Below are 26,718 nucleotides of genomic sequence, written 5' to 3' on the forward strand. Positions count from 1 at the left end.
TACAAGTCTCAAATATTTGACCTGCACTTTATGGTGCAGGACAGAGTCTTTTAGACTGTGTTCCACTGTGCTTAGGACAGATTAAAATTTGTGTGAAATGATTGAGTGCTATGAAAAACATATATTTTGTGTTTCATTTGCCTTGTGTAAGTGGTGTAGGATTTGCAACAGACACCCAGTGATTAGAGTTTCAGATTTCTCCACTTCTTTTGGAGGAGCTCCATTTTTATCTCTTTTATATATTGGATTGGATTTCCATTTGTAAAAATACAAGACAAATACTTGACAAAAAGAGCTGTACTTTTAATTAAAAAAAATGAAGACTGGTATAAAACTATGGGAGGAGACATTTGCAAATCATATACAGTAGTCCCACCTTATCCATGGAGGGTGTGTTCCAAGACCCCCTGTTGATATCTGAAGTTTTGGATAGTACTGAACCCTATAGATACTAGTTTTTTTCTTATTCATACATACCTATGATAAGGTTTAATTTATAAAGTCTAATTTTTTTGTCATTAAGAGACTGGTAATAACTAATAATAAAATAGGACAATTATAACAGTATATCATAATAGAAGTTAGGTGAGTAAGCACTCACTCACTTGCTCTCATAATATTGTACTGTACCTACCTTTCTTGTGATGATGTGACATGATAAAATGCCTACTTTGATGAGAGAAGTGAGGTGAAGGCCATAGGCATTGTGACATAAAGTTAGGCTACTGTTGACCTTCTGACCATGCCTCAGAAGAAAGAGTATCTGCTTCCAGTCTCCCAACTGACCTGGTGGTGACCGAAACCATGGATAAGGGGGGACTTAATGCATCTGAGAAAGGTTTCATATTCAGAGTATATATCTTACAACTCAACAACAGAACCACAAACAACACAAAAATGGGCAAAAGACTTGAATAGACATTTCTCCAAAGAAGATATAATACACATGACCAACAAACATGTGAAAACATAGTCAGCATCATTGGTTATTAGGGAAATGCAAATTGAAACCACTTCACACCCACTAAGATGGCTATAATCAGAAAAAAAGGAATGTATATGTTGGTGAAGATGTAGAAAAAGTGGAGCCCTGGTACATGCCTAAAGGGGATGCAAAATAATTGAGAGCCGTGGAACAGTTTGACTATTCCTCCAAAGATTAAACATAGAATTGCCATATGAGCCTGTAATTTCACTGTTAGGTATATACCCAAAAGCACTGGAAGCAGGTGTTCAAATGAGTATCAACTGTAATGTCTATCAGTAGATGAATGGATAGACAAATTGTGGTGTACAGATAACGTACTATTACTCAGACATAGAAAAGAATGAAATACTGATACCTGGTACAACTTGGATGAACCTCCAAAACATTATTCTAAGTGAAGGAAGCCAGACGCAAAAGAAAGCATATTGTCTGATTCCATTTATATAAAATACTCAAAATAGGTAAACTTGTAGACAAAACACACACTGGTGGTTGCCAAGGGCTGGGGAAGGGGAGAATGGCAAAAACTGCTTAATGGGTAGGGGGTTTTACTTTGAAGTAATAGAAATGTTTTGGAACTATAGAAAGGTGATAGTGGTACAATATTATGAATATACTAAATACCACCAATTAGTTTACTTTAAAATGGTTAGGTTGGGGCGCCTGGGTGGCGCAGTCGGTTAAGCGTCCGACTTCAGCCAGGTCACGATCTCGTGGTCCGTGAGTTCGAGCCCCGCGTTGGGCTCTGGGCTGATGGCTCAGAGCCTGGAGCGTGTTTCCGATTCTGTGTCTCCCTCTCTCTCTGTCCCTCCCCCGTTCATGCTCTGTCTCTCTCTGTCCCAAAAATAAATAAATGTTGAAAAAAAAATTTTTTTTTAAATGGTTAGGTTATGGGGCGCCTGGGTGGCGCAGTCGGTTAAGCGTCCGACTTCAGCCAGGTCACGATCTCGCGGTCCGGGAGTTCGAGCCCCGCGTCAGGCTCTGGGCTGATGGCTCAGAGCCTGGAGCCTGTTTCCGATTCTGTGTCTCCCTCTCTCTCTGCCCCTCCCCCGTTCATGCTCTGTCTCTCTCTGTCCCAAAAATAAACAAATGTTGAAAAAAAAAAAAAATTAAAAAAAAAATGGTTAGGTTTCTGTTCTGTGAATTTCACCTCAATAAATTACTTAGAAAAATCTTAGGACTTTTGTTACCTTTTAATCTTTGTTTTAGATAGACTGAAAATAATTTTTGAATAAAATTTGCTTGCAGTTACTCTGTTGACTTTATCCTCGTACATAAGTTGGGTAGCTATCAAATATTGACGACTTGAGTTAATTTCCTGTTAGGAAGATGTTAGCAAGATTGCCTGCCTGGCTTAAGTTATATGGTTCTGCCTGGAGAATCTATACTGCAGCAACTTGACAGAGAATAAACCTCCACACTCTGCCATTTAATTCCAATTTAAGAATTCAGTTAAGAGAAATGAAGTCCTCAAGGATAAGACTGTAAGAGAAGCTATTTTTAAAATAGCATTTTGTTTAGCATTCCTGGTCCCCACTCAGTAAATTTATACATATATCTAGGTTTTTTTAATCTTTTATGCTTAAAATGGAAGAAAGCTATAAAATATTTGCAATGTACTTTTTTAGTCATAGAATTGTGTTTATTGAATGTAATTTTTTATTATACATTTAGCCTGCATCTTAAGAAAAAAGTTGGAAAAAATATACCTGTATATTATCAAGTATATACTTGATAATACACTTCTCTAGGGATAATATTTAGCAGTTCCATTGATCTTCTCAACTCTTGGCATTTGGGATGGGACTTTTGTTGTTATGTAGGCCAGGGATCAGCAAACTATGGCCCCATAGAGGCCCGTTACTGGCACCATCATAAACTAAGAATGGTTTTTATATTTTTAAATATTTGGAAAAAATCAATAGGATGGTGTCTGTGGCATGTGAAAATGGTAGGAAATTCAGATTTCGGTGTCTATAAACAAAACTGTACTGCAACACAGGTATGTTTAATTGTGCATTGTCTATAACTGCTTTTCCACTGCAACAGCAAAATTGAGCAGCTGTAACAAATACCCTGTAGTCTATAAAAACTAAAAGACTTAGTATCTGACTCTTTACAGGAAAAGTTTGCTGATCCCAGATACATGCTGTCAGAAGCATTGTGTTTACTACTCTACTTATTTCCCACAGACTAAATGGCAGTAGCATCTCCCATCACTGTGGCAACAGTAAATGCCCAGCCAGGTATCCAATGGGCCCTTTGGGCATGGGGATAAGTAGGGAGTCTGGACTGTCTCTTTTGATCATCTTCATAGGAACTATAAGAAGTTTCTCTTCTGTCTCTGCATTAGGAAGTGTTATGTTTCTCTTGCTATGGGTCTGGTAACTGATTCCGTTTCGTTTTGTTGAGGCTTCTGGGGAACAGAGCCAAATGTTTGGAAACAGTGCCTGTGTATAGTAGCTATTTGGAAATTTATATGATCTGCCTTTACAGTAAACATATTATCACCTAATTTTCCTACCTTTATTCTGGTTTTGCCCACTTTGTACATCTATTTTTTTTAATACTGTCTCATTACTCTTAAGGTGCTGTAAAACCTTTTTGGAATGAAATTTAATTCAGTAGCAAATGCACTGAATGAACGACCTCGGTGAAGACTTTTTTTTTTACCTGAAATTTTCCCTTATCGATACTGCTCTCATCTCAAATGAATGCAGATTTGTGATTATTAATAGCTAAAAATTATGCCAAGTACTATACTTTGTTTATCTCATTTAATTCTCAGAACAGTCCTGTTAGATAAGTACTGCTGTTACAGAGATTTTATAGCTGCAGAAGCTTGGGTTTTAGAGAGATTTAAAAACTTGCCCAAAGTCTTTTTTTTTTTTTTTTAAGTTTATTTTGAGAGAGAGAGCACATGCAAGAATGCGAGAAGGGGAGGGGCAGAGAGAGAATCCCAAGCAGGCTCAGCTCTGTCAGTACAGAGCCCGATGTGGGGCTCGAACCCACGAACCATGAGATCATGACCTGAACTGAAATCAAGACTCAGACACTTAACCAAATGAACCACCCAGGTGCCACCCAGAGCGTCTTAATGGTAATTTGAACTCCAGTAATGGAACTCTTTAACAGTGTATTGCCCTGATTTTATTTTTTTCTCCAAATTTTTATTTAAATTCCAGTTAGTTAGCCAGTGGAATATTAGCTTCGGGTATAGATTTTAGTGATTCATCACTTACATACAACACCCAGTGGTCATCATAGCAAGTGTCCTCCTTAATATTCATTACCTATTTACCCCATCCCTCACCTACCTCTTCTCTAGTAACCATCAGTTTGTTCTCTATGATTAAGAGTCTGTTTCTTGGTGGGGCACCTAGGTGGCTCAGTCAGTTGAGCATCTGACTCCGGTTTCAGCTCAGGTCATGATCTCACATTTTGTGAGTTCGAGCCCCACATTGGGCTCTAAGTTGACAGCACAGAGCCTGCTTGGGTTTCTCTCTCCCTGTCTCTCTGTCCCTTCCCCACTTGTGCTGTCTCTGTCTCTCTCAAAATAAGTAAATAACTTAAAAAAAAAATTTTTTAAAGTCTGTTTCTTGGTTTGCCTGTCTTTATTCCTGCCCCCTGTTCATTTGTTTTGTTTCTTAAATTCTACATGTTAGTGAAATCGTATGGTATTTGTCTTTGACTAACTTATTTCCATTAGCATAATACTCTCTAGCTCCATTCACATTGTTACAAATGGTAAGATTTCATTCTTTTTTATGGCTGAGTAATATTCCAGCGCGCACGCGCGTGTGCGCGTGCACACACGCATACATATACATATACCACATTTTTTCCATTCACCAGTGGATAGACATTTGGGCTTCTTTCATAATTTGGCTATTGTTGATGATGCTACATTGCACTGATTTTTAAAGTAATTTTTAGCAGTGGAATTTTTTTTTAATAAAAGTCTAATTTAAAAATCTTAATAGTGGCGCCTGGGTGGCTCAGTCGGTTAAGCGGCCGACTTCGGCTCAGGTCATGATCTCACAGTCCGTGAGTTCGAGCCCCGCATTGGGCTGTGTGCTGACAGCTCAGAGCCTGGAGCCTGTTTCGGGTTCTGTGTCTCCCTCTCTCTCTGACCCTCCCCTGTTCATGCTCTCTGTCTCAAAAAAATAAATAAACGTTAAAAAAAAAATTTAAAAATCTTAATAATAACAGATAAAAGTGGTATTATTTTTTTATTCCTGTATAATTAGCATACAGTGTTATATTAGCTTCAGGTGTGCAATATAGTGTTTCAGCAATTCTACACATTACTCAGTGCTCCTCATGATTAAGTGTACTCTTAATCCCCTTCACCTATTTTCGCATGTCCCCCCACCCACTTCCCCTCTGGTAACTAACAATTTGATTCCCTGTATTTCAGAGTACGTCTTTTGTTTGTCCTTTTTTCTTTGTTCAGTTGTTTCTTAAATTCCACATATGAGGGGCACTTGGGTGGCTCAGTCAGTTAAGTGGCTGATTCTTGGTTTCAGCTCAGGTCATGATCTCATGGTTTCTGAGTTCAAGCCCTGTATTGGCTCCATGCTGACAGCATGGAGACTGGGATTCTCTCTCTCTCTCTTCCTCTCTCTCTACCCCTCCCTTGCTTGTGCTCTCTCTCTTTCTCTCAAACTTAAAAAAAAAAAAAAATTCCACATATGAGTGAAATCATACGGTATTTGTCTTTCTCTGCCTGACTTACTTCACTTAGCATTATAACTTATAGATTCATACACATTGTTTCAAATGGCAAGATTTTATTCTTTTTTATGGCTGAGTAATAATTCCATTGTATACATATGCTACATCTTTATCCTATCAGTGGTCACTAAAAGTGGTATTATTAATGAATTTATTGTTTATAAGTTGAATTGTGTATTAGTTACTTGTTAGAAAGTCAACTTGTGAAATAAGCGAGGTTGTTTTGATGACTGGTTTCTAGTTTATTACTAGTTTTAGTTGGGCAATATAGAGAAATGTAATTTTTCCATATCCATAGCTTATTTGCATATGAGAAGACTTAAAATTATTATTATAATACAGTATATGCTTACATTAAAAAAAATTCAGTGGCGCACCTAGGTGGCTCAGTCGACTGGGCATCCAACTTCGACTCAGGTCATGGTCTTGAGGTTCGTGAGTTTGAGCCCCACGTCAGGCTCTGTGCTGACAGCTCAGACCCTGGAGCCTACTTTGGATTCTGTGTCTCCCTTTCTCTCTGTCCCTCCCCTGCTCATGCTCTGTCTCTTTCTCTCTCTCCCAAAAATAAATAAACATTAACAAAAATTTTTAAAATTCAAACATTATAGTAGTGTATCACATAAAAGACTAGTTTTCCATAACCCCCACTGCCTTCTAACATAAGCACAGATGATCTTTTTAACAATATGCCTTGTATTCTTCTGGTTTGAAAGAAGAACAACTCAAGCTGACTCACTGACAAAGATGTGTATTTTCTAAAATAAACATACTCAAAGAACTAGTTATTAGTCATAGTTGATAATACAACATAGGATGAGATGGTCATTTATTTACTCATTCCAACTGACTTATGCTCTCATAAGAGCAATTTGAGCAGAAGTCTTTCTTAGTGTTTAATTTACTATTGTACATATGAGTAGACTTGCACAGCCTAGTATCCTTTCACTGCAGAAATAATTCTTTTTAATCAGTGATCATTTTTCAAGAAGTTGACATGTGTATCCAAAAATAGCAGAAAAATCTGTATTCCTAGGCCTGCCCCAAATTTGGCCAATGTAATAGCAAAGTTACCAGTTGGTGATCCCCAATATGTAATATAACACATTTTAGAGTATATTTTTACATTACTATTTTAAAATACAGGTAATTCTGTATTTTTAAACTGATGTACAATTCAAACAGGAAACAGCTCTACCAGGTCCTGGGATTTTGTACAACAGTTTGAACACTACTGGCCTGGATTCTCAAGAATTGGCAGCAGTTTCTCTTTCAGGATCTGTTCCATGCTTATAAATCTTGTTTGTTGTAATTGTTTCATCCTGTGATGTCTTGTAACGTGGGACATAATTGTGAGAAATGGAATAATTGTAAGATAATATCACCAAGGAAACTGAATTTTCTACTTTCTATTTTGGTGTAGCATGAGGTTCTTATTGTTATTAATACCCATACTTTTATGAATCCCCAGGATGTACCAGTTCTGGTTCCTTCTTTGTATGGATTGTTTCACTATGTTAATCATTTCTAGCCTCTATAAGAAATAGTAAAATAAACTATGCTGGTAGGATAAAAAAATTTTCTTACATGGGACATATAAAGCAATCCATTGAGAAGAGTTGTGTAGGTTAAAAAAAGTGCTGTAAGACTTTGAAAAGTCTTCTTACTCTTCTTTTTCTTCTGTTCTTCAAGCTCTACACCCATCTCCTTTAGGAATCTTTGTCTTGTTTTCCCTCCATTCTTTTTATTCCTCCTCTCCATTTGTTTTGTGTCAGTTCTACTAGGCTTATCTTTGGGGAGGATGTGCAAAAATGTCTGTATCCTTCATGTATATTTGCAAGAATGTATTGATTCCTATTCTATGATGCTGGAACATACTGATTTTCTTATTTGAGAAATGAATATAACACTAGCCATTAAGCTAAATAACATGTTTAGATTTAAGAGAAAGCATAAAGATTAAAATCGTGTAAAACATTTTGCCTAAAAGGTATGATAAACTCAGTGTATGTTTATAGTAATACTTTTTCACATAACGTAGAAATTTTGTGACATACTCCCAGTTAAGTATAAGATGCAAAGTGCCCTGTTCCATGCATACGCAATGTGCCCTGATGAAATAAAGTAGACAAGGGAATCAAGGGGTAGTTTTCTGACTTTGTTGATTTCTTCCCTTTAGAATCCTCAAAATCAGGCTCTCCTTCATACCTGTAAAACTAAATATTGCTGGTCTGCCCTCGGATAACATTCCTTTGTTTATTCTGGAAATTGGGATTAGGAGGATATGAAGCTATAAAGATGGTTTGATGTTAATTTTAAAGATCTTGGAATGCCATTCTAAAGTGTTTAGATTTATGCATTAGGCATTGGGGTGCCATTGAACATTTTTGATTCAGTAATTGGGATCATTATGAACAAAGTGTTTTAGGAAACTGGATTTGGTAGGATGTAATGTACAGGCTCAAACTGAAGAGAAGCCGAAGCTGGAAGATCAGCCAGCTGTTTACATTAGTATTTTGAAGTAAGGGAAGATGAGAATTAATGTGCATTTAAGATGGTTGCGTTTTTTTGTTTTTTTTTCTGTTCTTTCAGGATCCTCTTGTGCATTTATCAGAAGATGTGATAGCAAGAACCTACAACATTTTTGCTATTATGTTTCGATATGCAGTCGAGATACTAACCTGGGAAAAAGAAAGTGAACTGCCAGCAGATTTAGAGATGGTGTAAGTGTGACACATTTATTCTTCATATTCGTATTTGCTCAAACTCAGTTTTAACCATTTTGATTCTAATTCCTCAAATTGAGTTGGAGCAAGGATAGAAGGATAGAGCATAATCTTTTCTTTCTTAATAATTACTTTCCCACAGAACAACTCTTTTATTTTATAGCTTTTAAATCTGTGTGATCCACTTAGTTGGTAGAGGTTTCTCCCTGTTAATTGATTGGTTTAGTTAAGCCATGTCAGGGTTCTGCCCCTGGTTTCAGGCACAGGCAGTTTTCTGTTCTTTGTGTGATAAAACTGGTAACTCTAATATTTTTACCACTTGTACTTACATTATTGAGGAGGTTGCGAACATGTGACCAGAGAGCTGGATTCGGCCATAGCTGTTTTAAGGGCTTCCTTTTCCATGTGATGTGCTTGCCTCAAGCAACAGTCTCTTTAAATCTAACCGAGATTGTTGGAATTGTATTCATATTTAAGATTGATTACAAGTTGAAGTGAGGGTCTGATGAACATTGGTGGTTTCTGTTTTGCTTCTCAGTAGTATTCTAGATAATTAGGTTGTGGGTTTTTTTTTTTTTTTTTTTTTTAAAGTAAGGTGTTAGCTATATCTTTTTGGAAATGTTGAAAATGGTACCTCAGGAACTTGTCTTCACATACAGGTGTACCTTGTGGGTTTTGTAGGTTGGGTCCAGACCACTGCAATGAAGTTCGCCACATCAACTGACTCTTTTTTCACTTGAACACTTAGAGGCCATTATAGGGTTATTAATTGGCCTACTTTCAATATTGTGTCTCAGGGAACAGGGAGGCCCCAGGAGAGGAAGACAGATGGGGAAACAGCTGGTGGGTGGAGCAGTAAGAACACACACAACATTTATCAATTAAGTTTGCAATCTTATGTGAATATGATTCCGAGTGCCCCAAAACAATTAGGATAGTAACATCAAAGATCAGTGATCACAAATCGCCATAAGAAATATAGTAATGATTAAAAAAAGTTTGAAATATTGTAAGAATTACCAAAATGTGATGTAGAGACAGGACATGAGCAAATGCTGTTGGAAAGATGGCATTGATAGGCTTGCTCAACATAGGGTTGCCACAAACCTTCAATTTGTAAAAACAAACAAAACCCCACAGTATTTGTAAAGCACAATAAAACAAGATGTGCCTGTACTTCAAGTTGGGAGCCATTGATCGAAAGCCCAAATTTAGACCCTAGAGCATAGAAGAGTTTTGTTTTTTAATTTTTTTTAATGTTTATTTATTTTTGAGAAAGATAGACACAGTGAGAGCAGAGGAGGGGCAGAAAGAGAGGGAGACACAAAATCTGAAGCAGGCTCCAGGCTCTGAGCTGTCAGCACAGAGCCTGATGCAAGGCTCGAACTCAATGACCTGTGAGATCATGACCTGAGCCGAAGTCAGACACTTAACCGACTGAGCCACCCAGGCACCTCAGAAGAGTTTTGTTTTTACCTTTTTGTTCCATTGTATGTTCAAGGCTACCAATATATAAGGGAAAAAAATCTAACTTGCTTCTTTTATGTTTTCCCATGTTAGTAAACTACCCAGAAACCTGAATCACCTATACCCATTTAGATTTCAAGTCCAGCTGGTTCTCCCTCCATCAAACCATTCTACTTCTGGCGTGCCTGGGTGGCTTAGTCGGTTAAGCGTCCGACTTCGGCTAAGGTCATGATCTCACGGTCCGTGAATTCGAGCCCCGTGTCGGGCTGTGTGCTGACAGCTCAGAGCCTGGAGCCTGCTTCAGATTCTGTGTCTCCCTCTCTCTCTGACCCTCCCCTGTTCATGCTCTGTCTCTCTCTGTCTCAAAAATAAATAAACATTAAAAAAAAAAAATTCTACTTCTGTTCCTCTCTATTACTACTATCCTAGTCCAGATTAATTAATCATTCGGCAACATGGCCTCCCTAACTGAACTGCCATATCTACTCTTGTCCCTTAAGATTCATTCACACTGTAGCACAGTGAACTTTAAGGCAAATCTGACTATATCTCCTATTTTAAATCCTTCAATGCCCTTAGAATGGCAAAATCAATTTCCATTGTAAGGTCTTCAAGATTTCTGCCTCTCTCCAACCTAATCTTCTCCCTCCCTGTGTTCCAGTTCCTAATACTTCCCTTTGCCACCTCAGGACCTTTGCATTCACCCTCCTCTAGCCCAGGTTTCTCAACTGTTGGCGTTTAGGACCAGATTAGTTCTTTGTTATAAGGGCTGTCCAGTGCATTGTAGAATTTTTTTTTGTTTTATTAATTTATTTTTTTAGTAATCTCTACCCCCAGCATGGGGCTGGAACTCACAACCCTGAGATCAAGAGTCACATGCTCTTCCAACTGAGCCCATCAGGTGCCCAGTGGATTGTAGAATATTTAGCAGCGTCCCTGGCCCTTATACACTAGATGCCAGTGACATTCCTGCCCCAGTCATGACAACAAAAAATGTCTCCCGACATTGCCAAATGGTCCTCTGTGGGGGACAGAGAATTGCCTCTAGTTGAGAACCACTGATAGCCAATTCTGACTTTAGGCGTCAGATGACTTCTGTGGCAGTTCTTCTCTGAAGTCCCAGACCTGTTTTGTCCAACTGCAGCATTCTGTTCTTCTTGATAAAAGCTAGTTCAGTTAGAATTACATGTCTAATATATATCTTCCCCATCAGATGGTAATGTCATAGAGCATGGGGACCGCAGATGACTTTGCCATAGATATGTGCCCAGTACCTAGCACATTCCCTAGAGCAAAGTATGCTCTTACTAAATCAGCCTGGAGCTAGAGAATATGCAATTAGATAATATATAATTAATTTTTTATGTCACAGAGAGAAGAGTGATACCTACTATTGCATGCTGTTTAATGATGAGGTGCATACCTATGAACAAGTTATTTATACCCTTCAGAAAGCTGTTAACTGTACACAAAAAGAAGCCATTGGCTTTGCAACGACAGTAGATCGAGATGTAAGTAATTTCATTATATTGATGTCAGATAATAAATTGAACTTTCATTACAGATAAATTATTCTGGGAATATTGAGTTAGAGGTATATATGTCTAGTCTATTTTTTTTTATTTCATTTTAATATTGGCCCAAATACATACTGGGTATTACTGTAATCTGATATTCCATAGAAAGTTTAGGAGGAAATATAGATACAGTTGTCCTCATTCTACCCAGTGATTAGAAATAGTCAGTTATGAAAATAGAAAGTATAGCAGCCTAGAAGAATAAGTGTCGTATTGTTTAAGGAACTATACTTATTAATGGCTTGAAAATGTTGGGATGGTTTTGAAGGAAAATGTTTTAATTTACTTTTCATCATTGAATAGAATGAATGTTATAAATATTAAAATTGGCCAGAACTGTTATATGCATAAATATGTTTATTTGTTTACTGGTTGAACAGTTTTAATACTGAATATAGTATTTTTACATGTTAATTTAAAATTTTTTCATTTACCAGGGACGTAGGTCTGTTCGATATGGAGATTTCCAGCATTGTGAACAAGCAAAATCAGTAATTGTGGTAAGTAATTTAGAAACATACCCACAGTATTATTTTTTTTGTTTAAAACTAGTTCTGTATTTTGTCATTTATGAACGCATTTTTCTGCTTTCATGAAGGTAAAGCCAGCATCAACCAAAAGTCGTATTTAATGATATGTTTCTCGAACATTGCATTATTGCTTTATCTAGTTTTTTTAAGCTGTGTAAGATTAATATAGAAAATGAATGTTTACATGAGATATATTTTCTGCCTTCCTATTTCTCTATCAGAGACATCTTAGAAAGTGTTTCATTGTTGTTTTGTTTTTGATAGGGTGTCACGTTACTTTTTAGGACTTAAACTGGCCTTTAGCACCAAGATTAGAATTCAAGGGAAGTTGTTTCTTGGTAACTTATAGCAAGGTATGCTGCATATATAATAGCACTTAGTGTATTATTTCTCTAAAAGAAAACTATTTCCCATGTTTATATTTATTTTTAAAAAGTAAGAATTATTTTAAACTATTTCATGTAAATGCATTTTATGTAAATGTCCTTTAAAAAAATAATTTTGTGTATTGTGAAATATTTTAAATATACAGATAAAAACAGAAATGACACAGTAAACACCTGTATGCCCACATTATACAACATTTCCTCATACTTTATGTAAACAAAATAATACAGAGTACCCAGTATTATTCCTTTAATCTTGCTCCCTTTTCTCCTACCCTCGGGATAAGTACTTTCATTAATTCATTTGTTCATTCTTGTGTGTGCCTCTATACTTCCATTTATTAAATCTGTCAACATTATATGTATTGATTTGGAGGCCTTTAAACATTATATAACAAGCTTCATACTGGATGTATTATACTGCAACTTTTCATTTCAGTGTTGGTTCTACATTTATGTGTGTTGATGCATGTACCTGTGAAGTGTTCCATTGATAACTTTACCATAGTTTTTCCATTCTCCTGCTGATAGACAATTAGGATAATCCCCCCCCCCCCGCCCCCATCACTAACAGTCCTTTTATGGACATTGTTTTGTCTCCTTGTTGCATAGATGCAAAGGTTTCTGTAGGGTATATACCAAGAAATGGAATTTCTGAGTTGTTAGGATATCAGCATTTTCATCTTTATTAGATTTTGCCAAGTTAGTCTCCAAAACAGTGGTACTAATATACATTCCCACCAACAGTGTATAGAGAGTTCCCATTTCTCCACAGCTTTGTCAAAACTGTATGTTGTCAGATTTTTTAACTTTTGCCAATTTAATGTGTATGAATGGCATCTCATCAATTAAATTTGCATTGCCTTAATTATTGAGTACCTTACTTCATGTTTATTTATGTTTTCTTTGAATTTCCTATTCGTACCCTTTACCAATTTTTTTCATTTAATGTTTAGGATAAACAGAGCACTCATAGATTATCAAGTAGGAACAAAATAGAAAAATGGACATAGGATATGAAAAGGCAGTCACAGGAGAGAAAATCTAGGCGGTCAGTTGTATATGAAGAGACTCATTTATTAGTAATCAGTAAAATGACAAAGAGATTTCATACTCATCAGGTTGGAGAAATTAGAGTTATAAAATATCTTACTGGCAGAGATGCAGAGAATAGGAATACTTGTGTAAAACTAAATTGCTACAGCATTTTAGGAAAATAATCTAGTAGCATCTATGAAAGTTACCTTTCCTAAGAATTTATCCCATAGAAATGTAAGCACTAGGAAGTGTGTGTACAAAGATGTTCAGTACTGCTTTTTTTGGAGTCAACAGAAGACTGAAACAAAGGGAATATGAATGCCCTTCTCTAGAGGATGTTTGAATAAATCCACACCACAGAATATCATGAGTCATTAACAAAAAAAATCAGTTAATGCAAAGATGCACAAGAATATATATAGTATCCCATTTTTATAAATCCAATAAAAATCTTTATAAATGTATACACACATAATATATAGAGATAGAGAAAATATGCAAAGATGTACTGTCTTTTTTAATATGAAATTTATTGTCAAATTGGTTTCCATACAACACCCAGGGCTCATCCCAAAAGGTGCCCTCCTCAATACCCATCACCCACCCTCCCCTCCCTCCCACCCCCCATCAACCCTCAGATTGTTCTCAGTTTTTAAGAGTCTCTTAAGGTTTGACTCCCTCCCTCTCTAACTTTTTTTTTGTTGTTACTTCCCCTCCCCCATGGTCTTCTGTTAAGTTTCTCAGGATCCACATAAGAGTGAAAATATATGGTATCTGTCTTTCTCTGTATGACTTATTTCACTTAGCATAACACTCTCCAGTTCCATCCACATTGCTACAAAAGGCCAGATTTCATTCTTTCTCATTGCCAAGTAGTAATCCATTGTGTATATAAACCACAATTTCTTTACCCATTCATTAGTTGATGGACATTTAGACACTTCCCATAATTTGGCTATTGTTGAGAGTGCTGCTATAAACATTGGGGTACCAGTGCCCCTATGCACTAGCACTCCTGTATCCCTTGGGTAAATCCCTAGCAGTGCCATTGCTGGGTCATAGGGTAGATCTATTTTTAATTTTTTAAGGAACCTCCACACTGTTTTGCAGAGTGGCTGCACCAGTTTGCATTCCCACCAACAGTGCAAGAGGGTTCCCGTTTCTCCAGATGTACTGTTTTAATGTGGGTTATGGAGATGGAATGAAGTTGGGGTAGAAGGATGCTCCAAACAAAAAAATGAGAAGGGGGAATAAAAATTAAAAATTGTGTTAGACTTAAATAGACATTTCTTCAAAGAAAGTATATAAATTACCAATAAACACACGGAAACATGCTCAACATTACTAACCGTTAGGGAAATGCAAATAAAAACCATGATGAGATACCACCTGAAACCCGTTAGGATTGCCGTTATAAACAAACAAAAACAATAGCACAACATCCCAAGTGTTGGTAGGGATACGGACGAATTGCAACCCTTGTGCACACTGCCGGTGGGAATGTAAAATGGTACAGCCACTATGGAAAACTGTATGGTGGTTCCTTTAAAAAAAAAAAAAAATAGAATTACCATATGATCCAGCAGTTTTGCTTCTGGATATATACACAAAAGAATGGAAAGCAGAGACTCAGAGACATTTGCACAGCTATGTTCATAATAGCATTATCATTCACAATAGACAAATGATAGAAGCAATGCAAGTGTCTATTGATGGGTGAATGGATAAAATAAAATCTATATACATACAATAGAATATCATTCAGCCTTAAAAAGGAAGAAGATTCTGACACATGTTACATACAACCTGGATGAACCTTGAGGACGTTATGCTTAGAGAAATAAGCCAGTCACAAAAAGATAAATATTGCATGATTCTGTTTATATGATACCTCCAGATAGTTTGGTAGGTATAGAGTTTGGGTTTTGCAAGATGAAGAGAGTTCTGGAGATTAGTTACTCTACAGTGTGAATGTACTTAACACTTCTGAACTGTACACTGAGAAACGGTTACGTTGGAAATTGTAGTATTTTTTTTTTTGAAGTATCAATAACATCGCTTCTGTGCAGTAAAGCAAATTATTTAAATAAACGTGTAATTGCATTTAAGAAATTAAAGACCTAAAACAAATGTAAGCTTTTAAATAAATTCTAATTGGTGGGGCAGATTTTCAAATATAGGACCAAAGATTCAGGTTACTCATAAGCTGTAACTTCTTACTTTGTTGTAAGAATCCTTAGATTCTTTCTAGAAAATTAGGATCTGAGTAAGGCAAGCCAAGTGGTATTTTTTTTACACACATACATGAAAAATTCTCCTATGATGATGAGAGTGTAGTTACATTAAATAAAAATATTAGCTTTTTTCTATAAGATAGCCTTTTTAAGTTTGTTTTTTCATTCTACCATTTCTTTTTAAGAGAAATACCAGTAGACAGACAAAGCCACTCAAAGTTCAAGTTATGCATTCGTCTATTGTGGCACATCAGAATTTTGGTTTGAAACTTTTGTCTTGGCTGGGAAGTATTATTGGATATTCAGGTAGGTTCAAAAAAACTATTTTGGAAAAAAAAATCAAGTGAAATAATTTCTTGCTTTAATTTCACATTTTAAAATACCATCTCAGAATATCTTTATGCACAGAAAAACCCACATTTCCCATATTTTGATCCACAGGATTTTTTATATGCATACAAAGGATTCTGTCCTCAAATAAATGCAGGAAATATTGGATTAAACAGTGGTAAATGACATTAGTATGCTAATGAAGTCTAAATCTCACAGACTTGATACAAGAACTTTTTTTTTTAAACAACATTCTGTGGAACTCTGTTCCACTGAGCAAGCTGGAGAATACAAGTGTAAATAAAACCGAAATGATTACCAGTTTAGAGGATACAACACTAATGTTGAAATTTTTGTTTTGACTCCTCCAGATTTTGGTTACTAATAATTTGCAGCTCTGAACACTTGCAGATTTGAAGTTACTGATTTGTATTTACTGTCTTTGTCTTTCCACAGTCCACAAATTAAATCATCTTTCTAACGTGGTGGTAACAGAACAAAGAACTCTCATGTCTAATGCCAAAAGTACAAGTTTGGCGTATAAAATATAACACAAAAGAGAAAAACAGGAATACATCTAAGCTGTTTGTCATACTGTTTTTCAGGCAAGAGAGGTGGTTTGGATAAATGACATTCTGAGGTTTATTATAAAGAGAATTTCTAAAATATTTATCTTAAAAGAACATTGCCACATTGTGAACTGACAGTTGAAAATATTGAGGTGTGGAAATTTAGGAGACCATGTTTGCTTGCCTTTTAAATAAATGTCTCTCCAGTTATTTTTGTTATCCTCGTATATTTGAGTTTTGGTGTTTTCTATTGGATTCCTGTGTGCCAAATTCTGTGCTACAGTAGTAATGAATAGTAGTATCATGGAAGCAATTTTCTGTCAAGAAATTTTTTCAGATATTTACCTGAAATAATTTAAAGACTTTATCTTTTATTTAATATTTATGTAAGTGTTTCTCTTTAGCCTTGTAAAAAATTTCTATTCAGTGACTTTTAGAACTAAATTTTAAAATTACTCCATTTTTACCTGATTATTTTGCATGCTTCTAGAAGATTAAAAACAGTAATTTTAATTATAAAGTATGAAACAAAAAGGTTATTGAAGTTTTGGTTATGTTAATGCTTATGTTCATATTTGAAGGACTTTTTTTTTTTTTTTTTTTTTTTTTAAGTTCAGCATTTAGAAGATGTAGCAATTTGTCTTCCAGGACCTCTTCATAGTAGGTACACATAGGTACACAGGGAACGTTTGTTTAATGAATGGAAGCATTTTGCAGAACACTAATAAATGGACTGAGATATAGTACAGAGGCTATGCATTTTTTTTTTTAATGGTAGCACAATTCTATATTACACCTACCTTCAGTTATCATGGGATGTAACAGTTTTGCTATAATCTGGTTTAATTAGCATAGGTCCTTAAAGAACAGTATTTAAATTTTTTACAACATAAGAGATCGTTGACTTTCTGATAGACTTATATTTTGGTATTCTCGAATAAGAATTGGTATATAATGCAGGATTTAGAATTTTCCTCCTTTTTGTGAAAATGTTAATAAAATAGTTAATATATTTACCTTTTCTGAATAAATTTGGCCTTTAGTAAACATGTAAAATTCTATAGATTCGTTAGAACACTTCTATTAAAATGTCATTTTATTTTAATACTTAAAGTTACTATTTCATGACTACTTTTCTTCCTGTTTTAGATGGGCTTCGCCGAATTTTATGTCAAGTCGGTTTACAAGAAGGGCCAGATGGTGAAAACTCTTCTCTGGTGGATAGATTGATGCTTAATGATTCCAAATTGTGGAAAGGTAATCTTTTAACTACTTTCAAGGTATAGGGGAACCTTAAATAGGTAATTGGGAAACTGTTTTTTTTTTTTTCATTTGGGAAGGTATTTAATAAATATACTTACAGATTTTAGAATAAGTACATGTAGTCTTGTTCTCTGGAAGAAACAAAAACAGATTTTGGAGTCCAAGACCTAAATTAAATAACCTTTATATTTTGTTGGAAAACCATTTTTAAAAAAACCAATTTTTTGAGAAGCAGATTGCAGGGTGCCTGGGTGGCTCAGTCAGTTGAGCATCTAACTCTGGATTTCAGCTCAGGTCATGATCTCATGGTTCATGAGATAAAGCCCTGTGCCGGGCGCTGTACTGATAGCACAGAGCCTGCTTGGGATTCTCTCTCTCTCTCTCTGTCTCTCTCTGCTCTGTCCCCTCCAATTAATAAATAAACATTAAAAAAAAAAAGTAGATTGCAAATATTTTACACTGAATGACATGTACAGTTTTGCCCTTGAGACTTAAAATACAATTGTTCACATAAATACTTTGGAAACGTAATTTTTGGTTTGTTTGATATATCCTTATTTTACATCTGCTCTTTTCGTAAAAGGTGCTAGGAGTGTGTATCATCAGTTGTTCATGAGCAGTCTACTTATGGATTTGAAATATAAGAAACTGTTTGCTGTTCGATTTGCAAAGGTAAGTAGTTTCTCAGTTTTGAAATTTAACAAAATAGTCAGGTTATATATGGAGTAAATATAACCTGTGATTATATCCAGGCTTTGTAATATTAGCAACTAATAATAATATGTTACTTGTTGATTTTAAACCCTAAGAAACTTTGTAAGTGATCTTTTTATCTTTTATCAATAGAGTAAAATTCTAGCTGTAAGACTTTTCTTGTTCATCACCTGCCGCGATAATACAAATATCCAACTGTGAAATGTGTATGATCTAAAATGATAAATGAAGAATTTAAACTTATGCCGTGGTGAATTATGGTATTATTCTCATTGAGATTTGTATAAGGAAAAGATCATCTTAGCTGAAATGGCATGGATATATGGATGTGATTTTAAGAATCATGAATTCTTGGAGTTCCTGGCTGGCTCAATCAGAAGAGCATGTGACTATCTCAGGGTCATGTGCTGGAGCCCTATGTTGGGTGTGGAGATTACTTAAAATAAATAAAACTTAAAAAAAAAGAAGAAGAATCGTCAACTCTTGGTTGTTGATATTGTTGAAGTATGTTCTCCCTTTCCATAGTATGTGCTTGTTTTTTTGTTTTCACCTGAATTAGGAATTCTTAAGGAAGCATATGAGGATCATTTGGGGGAGCTCTTTCAAAATATATATATATATATATATATATATATATATATATATATATATATATATTTGTGTATCATTCTTAAACTTGCTAAAAAGCAGATTCACCAAGAATGGTGTCTAAGCATGTGTCCTTTGAAAGAGCCATCAGGTGATTCTGATATACATCCATAAGAAAGAAAAGTCTGGTTTCATCAGAGACCATGTAACACTGCTGTGGTTTAGCCCTGCCAGTATACAATAACATCCCAGCATTTTAGATGCTATTGCTCCTATTTGAGCTCATAAATTGCCATCATGCGTGAGAAGATTGTATAGTGAACCGGTATTTATACAAAATTTAATTGGTAGAAGTCATTTCAGTTATCATTCTCATAGCAGTGTTATCTTAATTGATTCCTCCAGCACTGACTTTTCATTATAATCCTTAAACATTTGGTCAATGTGGATTAGAGGTGAATCTCCCCCTTGTTGTTTAGAATTACCAGCAGTTGCAGAGAGATTTTATGGAGGATGATCACGAGCGAGCAGTGTCCGTGACTGCTCTGTCTGTCCAGTTCTTCACTGCACCTACTCTGGTGAGTAGTGCTTGCCTTTTCTTTGTAACTGATAGCTGGCACTCCTTGCCTTTTTTTGCCTTCTTAATAGAACTATGAGCGTTTGCAGAGTGATTATGTGACAGATGACCACGACAGAGAGTTTTCAATCGCAGACCTCTCGGTTCAGATATTCACGGTTCCTTCACTTGTAAGTACGAAAAGATTAAGAAGAACTTTCTTGTTTTCCATTGACAGAAGTAAAGCCTTAAAATAAGAGAGAATGAAGATCTGTATATTCCTGAATAGAATAATATTTTATTAGTGGATGATAGGGCGTTAGGCACTTTCAACCATTCTAGAACATATCCTTCAGTATGTAATCTAAAGAGAAGAAATCATTTAAGCTTAATCTCTCTACTTTCTCATACTACTTCCCTGAGGTTTTGAACTGATGAGTTAAAAATTAAACTGAGTGGTTTAAGGACATGCATCCATTAGAAACAGCATATTGTATACAAACTCACATTTTGAGAAGCTCCCTCCCCCATCCCCGTAAGGGAAAGGATAGCTAAGGCAACTGGATTACAATGACTGTGGGTGGTCTTGTACTAAGTTTCACTAGTTGCTCAGGAAGGCATCACTATGTTTTAGTGCTATACAGAAATTAAAATTCATATTTCATTTATTTAACAAAAATGTATTGAGCATCCATGATTTATCAGGCACAGTTCTAGGCTTTGGGAACACCGTAGTGAACAAAAACTGATGCTGTCCTTGGCCTCATGGAACTTAAAATAATGGGAAAGACTCACAGAATTCATTAATTAAAATTATAATGAAAGCTCAAGAATTTGGTTGTTTTGGGGGGCCTGTGTGGCTCAGATCGTGAGCTCACAGTTCACGAGTTCAAGCCCTGTGTCAGGCTCACTGCTGTCAGTGCAGAACCCGCTTTGGATCCTGTCCCCCTCTTTCCTTGCCCCTCCCCCACTCACTCTCTCTCAAAAAATAAAAATAAACATTAAAAAATAAATAAAATTTAAAAACATAATTTGGTTGTTTTGAGAGAGAATAATGGATCTGACCTTTTCCCAAAGTTCAGAGACAGATTCTATAGGTGAGGCACCTTTATGTGGAGTCATGAAGGAAAGTTCATTTAAAGGGACCAGCACTTGAGAAAGTCTGGTGAGGTAGGAAAGTTCCTATACAGGAAACAGAAGGAAAGCCAGCACAGTTGAAGATTCTTGAACATGGAAAAAAATGTGACCAGAAATGAAGGTGGTGGGTGCCAGATTGTATAGAATTATTTTACTAACAAGATACCTTTTCCAGTTTTTTTGTTCATTTGTCTTTAATGAGCATTTTTCCCCCCAAATTACCTTTATGTTCATTTAGTACAGTTGAAGCTATCTGAAGTCTGTTTATCCACTAATGAGATATTATAGGCCAAATTAAAGATTTTGGTTTTTATTTGAAGACTATGGGAAGGCAGTGAAGAGTTTTAAGTGGTAACATTTACATCATCACGTTTGTGATTTTTTAAAAGATCATGCTGTTTGTAATTTGGAGAACAGATTGACAGGGGGGCAAAAGCAAGTGTGTGGAACCTCATTAGAACCTGATGCAATGATCCAGACCAGAGTTGGTGGCAACTTGAGCTGGGATCGTGGCAGCAGATATGAGTGGTGAGAGAGATTTAGGTAGTAAAATCCATAAGACCAGCCAGGCTTGGGTTTGAGGGGTCAGTCGGTGATTGGTTGTTAGATTCAAGGGAAAGTGTAAAGATGATTCCCAGGTTTGTAACTTGCAGCCCAGTAAGTGTTGTGCCACTTGCACAGCGGGGGTTGGAGAATGAGTAGGATTTATGAAGAGAAAGAGCGATGCTTTCATTTTAGTCAGGGATGTTTGAGAAGCCCCTGAGATAATCCCATGTGTATCCAGATGTTTCCTCCGTTGATCTTTTTTGTCTATTTCCATGTCAGAACCCAGTTTTAATAATTTTAGCTTAATATTCTATTTTGATATCTTCTAGGGCTAAATCCTTTAGTATTAAAGATGAACTAAAATCAGTTTGTCAATTCTTCCCTCCCCTCCCCCCCCGAAAAATGAAAGACACATTAGGATTTTGATTGGAAAGTTATTGTATTTATAGATTCTTTGCGAAGAGCTGATATCTTTGCAATATTAAATATCTCCATCCAGGAACATAATTTGTCCTCATGTGTGAGGTTTTATTTTATGCTCTTAGTACAAGCTTTATAGTTCTCTTGTTAGGTCATACACATTTTTAATTTGGCTATGGCTTGTATGTAGAAAAAGTACTGATATTTGTAGATTCATCTTGTATCTGGCCCTCTTATTAACATTTCTTCTAACATTTTGTGCTGATTCTTCGGGATTTCTAATAATCTACAAGTAATTTTTGTTCCTTCTAATATTTCAGCTTTTAATTTTTACTTCTTGTGTGATTCCTTTAGTTAGAAACACTAGAAAAAAATAGTGTATGTGTTCATTTACTCAGAGCTCATTTATTTAGCACCTTTATTGAGTAGGTACTGTTTTGGGCCCTGGAGGTAAGCATTGCAGTAAACAAAGCAGACAGAAGTCCCTGTTACCACGGAATTTATAGGCTGAGAAGAAACAGATATACAAACATTTGCATACTGTTTATAAATCAAGCGTTGGTAAGTGCTATGAAGTAGAAAAGCAGGTTAAGGGGATCAGAGTGACAGTGGGGGGGGGGGTGGTGCTCATATTTTATACATATCAGAAGGCCGCTCAGAGAAGTGGTTTTTGAACAGGAAACTGAAGGAAGTGGGAGATGAGTCGTGTGACTAACTGGTGGAAGATGAATTCATCTGAGATGAATGTGCACTTGGCATTTTGGAAGAAAGAACCCCAAACAGGCCAGAGTTGCTAGATAAATGAATGGTCAGTAACCTCACTGAGTTTAGGGATGGGGTGAAGATGCAGTGGGTAAGGCCATTGCAAGAGCTTGGGTCTTTTGCCTGAAGAAAGTAGAAGAAGGCAAATAATAAAGAGCAGAAATTAATAAAACAAAGCAAATATACATGAGAAAAATCAATACAACCAAAAAAGTTGGTTCTTTGAAAAGACCAAAGAAGGGCGCCTGAGTGGCTCAGTTGCTTGAGCGTCCAGCTTCCGCTCAGGTCATGATCTCACAGTCGGTGAGTTCGAGCTCCACGTTGGGCTCTGTGCTGACAGCTCAGAGTCTGGAGCCTGCTCCGGATTCTGTGTCTCCCTCTCTCTAACCCTCCCCCATTCCTCTCTCTCTGTCTCAAAAATAAACATTAAAAAAAAAAAAAAAAAAAAGACCAAAGAAAAGGAATAGATTTCTAGAAAGTCTAATAGGAAAAATAGAAAAATTTAATTTTTTTTTTTTTTTTTTTTTTTTTACGTTTATTTATTTTTGGGACAGAGAGAGACAGAGCATGAACGGGGAGGGGCAGAGAGAGAGGGAGACACAGAATCGGAAGCAGGATCCAGGCTCTGAGCCATCAGCCCAGAGCCCGACGCGGGGCTCGAACTCACGGACTGCGAGATCGTGACCTGAGCCACCCAGGCGCCCCGAAAAATTTAATTTTAAAAAGGACTATAAAAAAATCACCGATTAAAAAAAAAACAGATTTTTACAGATATTAAGGAGAAAAGAAGGCAATATGGGGACCAACTTAAATCAATATATTTGGAAATTTGGATGAAATGAACAGATTCCTAAGAAAATCCACAGGTTATTAAAAGAGAAACAAGAAATAGAATCTTTAATTATAATAAAAATTTTCTCACAAAGAAGTCTCCGGGCCCAAATGGCTACACTGGAGAATTCTTCCAAACGTTTGAGAAAGAAATAACACTGGTCTTACATAAATTTTTCCAGAAAACAGAGAAGGAGAATATACTGGCCAGTTTAATTGAGTTTTCTGTAATCTTGATACCAAAACTCAACAAGGCATTCATTACAAGAAAAGAAAATTACTGGGGCACCTGACTGGCTCAGTCGGCTGAGCATCTGACTTCAGCTCAGGTCATGATCTCATGGTTCCGGTTCATGAGTTTGAGCTCCACTTGGGCTCGAGCCTGGAGCCTGCTTCAGATTCTGTGTCACCCTCTCTCTCTGCCCCTCCCCTGCTCGCTCTCTCTCTCTCTCTCTCTCTCAAAAATTAAAAAAGAAGGAAATTACCGTCTAATCTCTCACATATGAGGTTGCATAAATCAAATCAAGCATTATAGAAAAAGGATAATACATCACAACCCCATTTGGTCTTTTTCCTTAATGCAAGAGCAGTATAGCATTTGGGGGGGAATCAGCTGGCATTACTTACCTCATTAACATGACAAGAAAAAAATTGTATCAAATGCTTTCCCGGAATTCATAAAAATTCAACACTCATTCAGAATTTAAAACAAAAATACCTCATAGCAAAGTAGGAATGAGAGAAAACTTTTAATAGAGTACCTAAGATCAAAACAAAAAACAGAAACCTAAAGCAAACATTGTACTTAATGGTATTAAAAGCTTTCCCCCTGAGATTAGGAATGAGAAAGATTCCTGCTTTTATTCACCACATGGTAGACTGCCATTCTTTCTGTAATTTCTTGAGATAGATGTTTAAGTCATTGACTTTCAGCCTTTCTTTGCTGATATAAGGCTTAAGTTTTATCTAAGCACAATGTAAGCTGTATTTCATAGTTTTGTTATGTCCTATTTTTATTATACAGTTCAAAAACTTCACTGAGTTCCTTAGTGATCTCTTTCTTGACCCATTTTTTCTTCGTGATTAAATGTCTTAGAAATATATTGCTAAATTTTAAAACACTTGGGCATTTTCTAATTATTTTGTTATGAATTCTAGCTTAATTTCACTGTGATCAGAGAACATGCTCTGATTTCAGTCCTCTGTTGAGTGTAGCTTTGTGGCCCAGAATTTTTTCATTTTTGGTAAATGTCCAATGTGGACTTGAAAATAATGTATATTCTCCTTTATCATTGGGTACAGTGTTTCTATATGTCACTTAGGTCAAGTGTGTTCATTTTCATTGTGTAAATCTTTTTGTTTTGTTTTTTTCTTTTTGTAAATCTTTTATATACATACTAATTTTCTGTCTGTTTGTTCCGTCAACTATTGAAGCATCTATAAGATGGGCTATAAGTCTCCCACAGTGATTGTTGGATTTGTCTTTCTCTTTTTGTTTTTTGTTTTGGTTTTTTTTAATGTTTATTTATTTTTGAGAGAGAGAGAAAGACAGAGTGTGAGCAGTGGAGGGGCAGAGAGAGAGAGAGAGAGAGGGAGACACAGAATCTGAAGCAGGCTCCAGGCTCTGAGCTCTCAGCACAGAGCCCGACATGGGGCTTGAACTCACAAACCGTGAGATCATGACCTGAGGCGAAGTCGGACACTTAACCAACTGAGCCACCCAGGCCCTCCAATACTTTCAAATTTTGTTTCCTTGGAGTAATTTATCTAATACTATAGCAACAACTCCTTTTTTTTTTTTTTTTTTTTTTTTTTTTTTTTTTTGGTTAGTGTTTGTATTGTATGTCTTCTCCATTGTTACATTTTTAAGTTTTGTGTGCCCTTAAATTAAACTTGTATCATTTTTTAAAAGCATGTATTTCGGGTTTGTTTTTTATCCAATCTGACACTCCTAATGATATAAGCAGGTTACTGCCCATTTAATGTAATTACTGGTATATTTGGCTTTGTATTTGCCATCTTATGGTTTTTTTTTTCCTGTTTGAACCCACCTGTTTTGTGTTTTCCCCTTCTCTCTTACCTTCTTTTAGATTAAATAATTGTTACTTCTTTTCCCCCCTATTAACTTGTAAGTTGTACATTCACTTAGTATTCTCTTAAGGGTGACTCAACAGCAGTTTTACTCAAAGTGTCAGTAATGACAGGATAAAAGGTTTGGACCAGAATGTGAACCAACACACTGTTGCTCTCAGCAAAACTCCTGCTATGAGAAACAAATGTCAGCTAAATTAAACTGTTACAAGTAGTTGATTTGCCTTCTTGTCACAACTGGCAGCAAACAGTTGGCAGGCCACTGGTCCACGGAGTAGCTTTCAGTAGCACTGCCCTTGAAGTTAGGACATGCACCCCTGATATTGCAAGCAGGTACCATATTTCAGCCCCTGAAGAGTGGAAGTCTGGACTTCACCATTCAGCCTTTGCTGGTGTAGATGGGGATAGAGCTACAGTTTTTTCGGTAGTGGTTGGCTAGAGTGGAGGGGTTATTGTCGGAAAGTTTTCTGTCCTGCTGAGTTACTTCTTTCCTGTGGCTGACAGAGCAGGCTTTTATTGGGGCTTTTTAAAAAAGCCTGTGCCCGTTGGCATTTTCAGGTTGCCAGCTTCTTAGATCTCTCTGTCGTGTCTTTTCTTGGGGTCTCTGAGGTCCCTAGCCAGTCTGCCTTCTTCTGGCCACCATTCTGAATCTTGTGGTGGTCTTTTGCATATGATGTCCAGAATTTTGGACATGGTGTACTTAGTGGGAGGACTAGAGAAAAGTACATCTACTCTCTCTTGCCTGATTCCTGAAGCAAAAATCCACTCTTTTTTTTTTTTTTTTTTTTTTTTAAGATTCCAGTTTTCTGGTAAAATCCTCCATTTTTTCCTCAATTTTCTGAACATGTAAATCTTAGCTGTGTCATGGTCTTATAATGTCATTATCTAGATCATTTGTATTCTATTCCGATTTAATTTTTTTGTAATATTTTACCCCTTTTGGTTTTTTTAGTCATTTGGAATGCTTAATAACTTTTTATTGGCATTTTGTCTTAGGTGTCAGCAGTCTTGCTATGATTTATGTAGGTTTGGTTTTCTTTATATTTATAGATATTGGAGTTTGTAGATACTGCATCTCTTAGGCCGGTGGCTTTCTCGGTTTGGGAAATTTTGTAGTCATTCACATATGGTTTCTGCCCCATTCTCTTTCTCATTGCCTTCCGACAGGATGGTTTTCATTAGAAAATCTTAAGACTCTGTGTAATATCTTCCTCCCAAGAATAGTCCCCTT

At 36.2% G+C, this 26,718-nt stretch overlaps 1 protein-coding gene across 15 annotated transcripts in view; it reads left to right on the forward strand.

Annotated features, from left to right (window-relative positions):
- Window positions 1–26,718, forward strand: part of UBR2 (ubiquitin protein ligase E3 component n-recognin 2) — a 128,339-nt gene that overhangs the window by 40,525 nt on the left and 61,096 nt on the right. For 13 of the 15 annotated variants that reach the window (XM_023253979.2, XM_045057573.1, XM_045057568.1 and 10 more), the window contains 7 exons: window positions 8,315–8,445; window positions 11,288–11,426; window positions 11,930–11,992; window positions 15,866–15,986; window positions 17,729–17,836; window positions 18,426–18,514; window positions 19,793–19,891. In XM_023253979.2, coding sequence (XP_023109747.2) covers window positions 8,315–8,445; window positions 11,288–11,426; window positions 11,930–11,992; window positions 15,866–15,986; window positions 17,729–17,836; window positions 18,426–18,514; window positions 19,793–19,891 — 750 coding nt within the window. Of the gene's footprint in view, window positions 1–8,314; window positions 8,446–11,287; window positions 11,427–11,929; window positions 11,993–12,313; window positions 12,376–15,865; window positions 15,987–17,728; window positions 17,837–18,425; window positions 18,515–19,623; window positions 19,723–19,792; window positions 19,892–26,718 lie in introns of those variants that run through there. The other 2 variants (XM_011282222.4, XM_045057572.1) reach the window with 2 other exon arrangements.

The sequence above is a fragment of the Felis catus genome, chromosome B2, assembly GCF_018350175.1.
Source record: "Felis catus isolate Fca126 chromosome B2, F.catus_Fca126_mat1.0, whole genome shotgun sequence".
Lineage (NCBI taxonomy): Eukaryota > Metazoa > Chordata > Mammalia > Carnivora > Felidae > Felis > Felis catus.